The 5,933-nt window shown below is 32.2% G+C and overlaps 1 protein-coding gene across 1 annotated transcript; it reads left to right on the plus strand.

Moving 5' to 3' along the window:
• The first annotated feature begins 672 nt into the window (after positions 1–672).
• On the plus strand, positions 673–2,556 carry LOC111895422 (uncharacterized). The gene is made up of 3 exons (XM_023891502.2): positions 673–833; positions 1,663–1,761; positions 2,177–2,556. Exons 1-3 carry the CDS (start codon positions 777–779, stop codon positions 2,465–2,467), a joined length of 447 nt encoding a protein of 148 aa, XP_023747270.1. The 5' UTR covers positions 673–776; the 3' UTR covers positions 2,468–2,556.
• The last annotated feature ends 3,377 nt before the right edge of the window (positions 2,557–5,933 follow it).

The following is a 5,933-nucleotide window of genomic DNA, read 5'->3' on the forward strand; positions in this document are numbered from 1 at the left end:
AGCTTCATTGTGATATGATAAATTTGATACCGTATGATATCGTTTTGTTCTACCACATCAACCAGGGTTTTTAGTAGTTTTGGTTCACTGGTTCAGTCAGTTTTTTGAAAAACCCCACCGGTTCATTCTGAATGAAAAAATAGACAAGAAACCGGTCATATTTGACCCACTCTTTTCATTGGTTCACGCTTTCACGGTCAAACCGGTTTGACTGACTGAGTTTTAAAATATTGGAGAAGAGAAAGAGATATCAAGGGGAGGGTGGAGCCCAATTATATAATTATATAGTATGTACCTTATAAATTTATAATGACAATTAAATAATAAAAATGAAATTGATAAGGGTAAAAGAGTATTTTTCAGATTAGCAATGCGCACCAAATAAAATTTTAGGGACCAACCAAAAGGAAAAAAGAGATATGGATACCAAGACCACAAGGACCATTAATGAAGCAAAGGAAAAAAAGAGTTATGGATACGAAAACTAACCAAAACCACAAGGACCATTAATGTAATTTAACATCAGTCGACATGATTCAAATGAGTCATTGATCGACAACATGCTTTCACCAATGTACACCACTCATCCATGCAATCGACATGCATTAACCCATAGGACCATTACGACATCGTAAAGTGAATCCTTTGTAAAAGCCACCCTATTTATTAATCTCATGATTCCCCCATAAAACAACCATCGAAACTTCTCCTCCTTCAATCTTCACCCACACATACAGACACACTCCTGCTAGCTGTCCTTCACCTCTTAAATCTCAATGGCTGCTCTTCCAATGACTTGTGTTAGATTGACGACTTCCATAAACACCAATCAGGTCAGGCCTTTAACTTCTTTTTTATTATGACATTCCAGAATTATAATTTACATCTTGTTTTTATTTACCATTATTTGCATTAATAATGTACGTTTCTTATTCATATTCCAAAAAAATGTAGTAGTAAACAGATTAAATGTGACATTTTATCCAAAATACCAGTGTAGCTTAATAGTAATTCTTAAATCAACTTAAAATCATGCTTGTATAACACTAAGAATTCAATATTCTAGTTTAAAAATACAACTTGTCACAGAATTTGAGTGTTATACAACACGGTATAGATGTTGCTATTTTAGGGGCCAAATATCTAATCCTTGAGGTTGTAAGGATTTTTTTGCCATGATTTTAAACTGATTTACAGGTTATTATATATGTTAATTGATATATTACGTTGGGCTCAAGATATTACAAATAGTAATTAACCAGATAGATCGTACTTCTTTTAGATGTACTTTCTGATTACGTTTTAATAGAATTACTTGAAGACCTATACAAATTTCCATGAAAGACCACTTATACCCCATTTATGCACCACTAATGTCGTTGATTTAACATATTAAATATAAGTACCAAAACTATATTTTTGAAATAGCATTATTTTTAATACAACGATTTAAGATATATTTATTAATTTTTTTTGCGATATATATATATATATATATATATATATATATATATATATATATATATATATATATATATATATATATATATATATATATATATATATATATATATATATATATATATATATATCATTTCAATCAAAAGTAGAATAATTAGAAATTGGCACCTCTAACTTACTCATATTTTTTTTTCTTTACAGATGGCAGGGAAAGTCTCGACACCGAAGTTGGTCCATGTGGGACGGGCCACAACCGATTTCCCTTGCCTCAGAACATCCCGCTTTCAGACCTCTTGCTTAGTAAATTCCTTTTCTATTTTATTTTTTTAAATCTTCACCTATTCATATTTGTGTTTATTTATGTTTGACTAAGTAATATTTGTACATCATATAATTGGGTAGCTAGGCAAAGCCAAATACTGTGCATAAAGTTCACGAAATTGTTGAGACTCAATTGGGATATGTGTATTTTGTCATGTTTGGTTATATTTTTGAATAATAAAGGAAGCAATTAAGGTTATTAAGAAACTCAAGTTAAATAATAAACAAGTGTAAAAAAATTAGAAACTTTGTTATAAAATAAAGTTTATAAACATTATATTGGTACAATGGTACATCATATTTAATGTCAGTTGCACAAAGCATTACAAACTAACGTAATATTGATACATCATATATTTGTTTTCTAATTGGTTTACATATTTTTATTATTTAGAAAGACACGTCGATAAGTGACGCAAGTGACGCTATTGAGAAACGTGCTGAAGAGATAGGCGCAAACACAACTGATGTTATTGAGAAACTTGATGAGAAGAAAGATACTATGACATCTACAGCAAATGAAGATATTAAGAAAGTTGTTGAGAGTACAAATACAAACGCAAAAGACCTTGCTGAGAAACTTATTGAGAAGAAAGAAGAAGTAGAAGCTAATACAAGTGACGCAATTAAAGGGTTTGTTGAGAAGGCAAGCAAAGCAGCGACCGACTTTACTGAAGAAAAGTGAATCATATAGTGATTACACAATTTTTTTTTTAAAAATGCTTATATAAATGTTGTTATCTTGCGAATTATATGAAGATATATTTTCATAAAGTTATGAGTTCTAACCCTTCCAACTACAGTAAACATATTTTAAAATTGTTGTTATCTTGCAAAATTACAATTAATTACTAAGAGCAATAAAAGATATATTCTCAGGTCTCTAACGATTAATTAAGTAAATAACATATATTACAAATAAATATTTGTCAAGTATTTAAGTATTTAAACAGGATTGTTGGGACATTTTGGTAAGGAGCATAACGTTTTATTTATTTATGCATAGATCGGAGGGTTTAGATTTATGTTTGTGTTGCTGGTTAGCCAATGGTCTCAAATGGATTACAATCTACTATAATAGAAAAGATGTAACTACACTCCACTACACAAGCAATAAATACAACTTTATAAATAAAATAAAAAAATAAACATAAATGCCTCTCAGCTATGACCGAAGTAAATCAATTTTTATTTCCTGTTTTAACCCTTCTTTTATAGGAGATTTGACGGGCGGATTAGCATCTTACTTGGAGTTCCTTAAACTTTCATCTTTAGTATCTACATAAAAGCTTCTTTCCAAACTCCACCTTTCAAGTCAAATTGAATTTCTGAAGCCTAAGAAATATAAAAAAAACTGATATACATTGCAAATTTATTGAAAAAAACATAGTCAAAATTAGTATTTTTATATTACACGAAGCACAAAAGATCAAGTAAAAATTTAGTAATGTTAGAGAGAAGCAATGATAAATCTTATTCTTTTTCCTGATTTTAAAGTTTATACACACAAAATTCAACATCAAGGTTCCAATTTTGATGATTAAGTTCCAAAATTGCAACCTAATTTAATTAATTTGTTTATTATAGCATTTACCTTTGATTTTTCTGTTTACAACATTGTATTCTAAAAAAATCTATGAAATTGTAGCAATGTATGTGTAAAGACTATATATTAATAGACTTTTCAAAATATAACGTACAATGAAGAAAAAATTGATAAATATGGTTATATTTATAGAAGTACAATGTCTTGATAGCTTTCTTCCCCAATCATATTTGCCTAGAGAGACCAATCATTTTTGCTTCGGTAACTAACAAAGCATCTCACATAAAAAGGGTTTCTTAACCTTGACAACTTTAAAAACAATATCATAGATGAAGCTAGGACACAAGATAAAATGACCAATCTTGAAATGAAGGAGGTGAAAAAAATCTAATCACAAACCCATCAACATCATGAAATAGATCACCACACCTCTTATCTAAAACACGGTAGAAACGTCCAGGAAACACTGCCAAAATCCGTGAAAATATTTCAAAGATCATTTGGACACGATTATTAATTGAAATAAAACATATTGATTTGAGTAAATCACACTAGGACCTGTCTTTTCCTTGAACAACCGTTGATATTTATGATGTTAATCGCCCTAGGACCTGTACTGTATGGATTAGATATTTTTAGCTACTATTATTTCCCATAATTTCTTAATGAGATCGTAAAATCAACATACTCGAAAGACAAACCTGGCCTTTAGGATCAAAGACTCTCCATCTCAATCCTTCCAAATTGATGTGTCTTATACAAACAACTGCTTTCTACAAAAATGGACAATTTTTGAGTTGATAAACTTACTAAAAAATTTCAGGGGATCAAACTCCCAATTTAACCAAAAAACAAACTGTTTAAAAACCCTAGGTAACTAATATTATTCCCTTTCCTTTCGAATAGCTTATCTGAATCAAGTTGTGTTATGTTTCCCAATTCGCAGAATCGGCTCAGAATTGCATGTTTGAACACATTTTAGAAACAAAGAAAAGCTTAAGAATTGAGACTCTCGATAATCGCTTAAAAGACATTTGTCATACATTGGCAAAGAAGATTTTTGAACTTTTCAAAAAATATTCAGCTATAAGATGACTAAGGTCTGATTATTTCTTGTATGGTCAGAGAGGGTTTCCAAAGTTTCTATTTACTAAAAATTTTTGTAAATGATTACGTAGACATGCCGAATGCACATAATGGGAGTATAGGACTTAATACAGCCACTATAATGCATGTTAGAGACAGCGAAAAACTACAAAAAATACTTTTACTTTCATATGGATTCGGCCACTTAACTATTTTCTATAGTAATTATCTCATTATACTTTTTTTGAATTATTTCAAGAAACATCTATTGAAATTAATCTTTTGTATTTCCAAATTCAAGATTGTATAAGACTATTCTCTTCATATCAAAGTGATGATAGAATAAACGGAAGAGATGTGGAACTTATTTAACAGATCCCAAAAGATGCTTGTGACTTCATTTGGGAGGTTAAGAATTTAGTCTGGAATGTTGTTTCGTACTAAAAATTATGTTATTTCACTACTGAAGTTAATACAATTATATGCCATTAGATTGTAACTTTCTTATGTGTATTGTGGGGCAGTCTCTTGTAAATACATCTCAAACACATCTTTTGGGATCTGTTAAGCTGAACAATGGACAATTGTAGAAGAAAAAACAGGCAATTAGCAAAGATAAGACTGAGGTGGTTCTGTAGACTTCCAAGATGATTTAGCAGATCAGGCAGCGGTTGTAGACAGCTCAAAGTCAGCAGAAGAGTTATGCCGACCGGCGCTAATCTAAGTTGGAGTTTCAGGTCGATGACATGGTGTTACTGAAGGTCTCATCCTGGAAGGGTGTGATCCACTTCAGGAAGAGGGGAAAGTTGGGTTATTGGACCATTCTAGGTTATTGCCAGGGTTGGCAAGGCTGCTTAAAGATTGGATCTTCCGGAGGAGCTCAGTCAGATTCATAGCACTTTTCATGTTTCACAGTTGCGGAAGTGTGTGCTGGATGAGGATGCAGTGGTTTCATTGGATGAAATTCAAGTTGATGAGCATCTGAATTATGTTGAGAGGCATGTGGCGGTTCTGGAAAGGAAGGTAAAGAATCTACGGAACAAGGAGATACCTTTGGTAAAGGTACAATGACAGCATCAGAAGGGATCTGAGTGGACCTGGGAGTCGGAGGCTGAGATGTGGGAGCACTATCCAAATTTTTTCACCGCAACAGGCTTCGAGGACTTAGCCTAGTTCAAGTGGGGGAGATTTGTAACATCCCAACTCTCAGGTATGAGATTTATGGCATAAAAGACAAATTCTCCTTTGGAAATCGTCGAGTTGATGGCCTCAGACTCGACGTGTTGGAAGCTCTCAACTCGACGAGTTGACGGCTGCTTATGAAACCCTAATTTTTACGGTTTTTCACCCTATTTAAAGAACTTATGACTCATTGTTGGCTTCCCTTATCGTCCCCTCAGTCTAAAGAAACCCTAATTTGCGCCTCATCTCTCTTTTTGAGTGTGTGTGAGATAGGAGTGTGATGTTTGGTGCTCTTTTGGAAGGAACTTGAAGCTTGAAGTGGATTGATTTATAAGAA

Source organism: Lactuca sativa, chromosome 4 (assembly GCF_002870075.4).
Source record: "Lactuca sativa cultivar Salinas chromosome 4, Lsat_Salinas_v11, whole genome shotgun sequence".
In the NCBI taxonomy this organism is placed as follows: domain Eukaryota; kingdom Viridiplantae; phylum Streptophyta; class Magnoliopsida; order Asterales; family Asteraceae; genus Lactuca; species Lactuca sativa.

Excerpts from the sequence above, each read along its gene's own strand:
- LOC111895422 (XM_023891502.2), top strand. The coding sequence starts at position 777 with ATGGCTGCTCTTCCAATGACTTGTGTTAGATTGACGACTTCCATAAAC. Across the intron at positions 834-1,662 it reads CTTCCATAAACACCAATCAG|ATGGCAGGGAAAGTCTCGAC; the intron begins GTCAGGCCTTTA and ends TTTTCTTTACAG. Across the intron at positions 1,762-2,176 it reads GCTTTCAGACCTCTTGCTTA|AAAGACACGTCGATAAGTGA; the intron begins GTAAATTCCTTT and ends TTTATTATTTAG.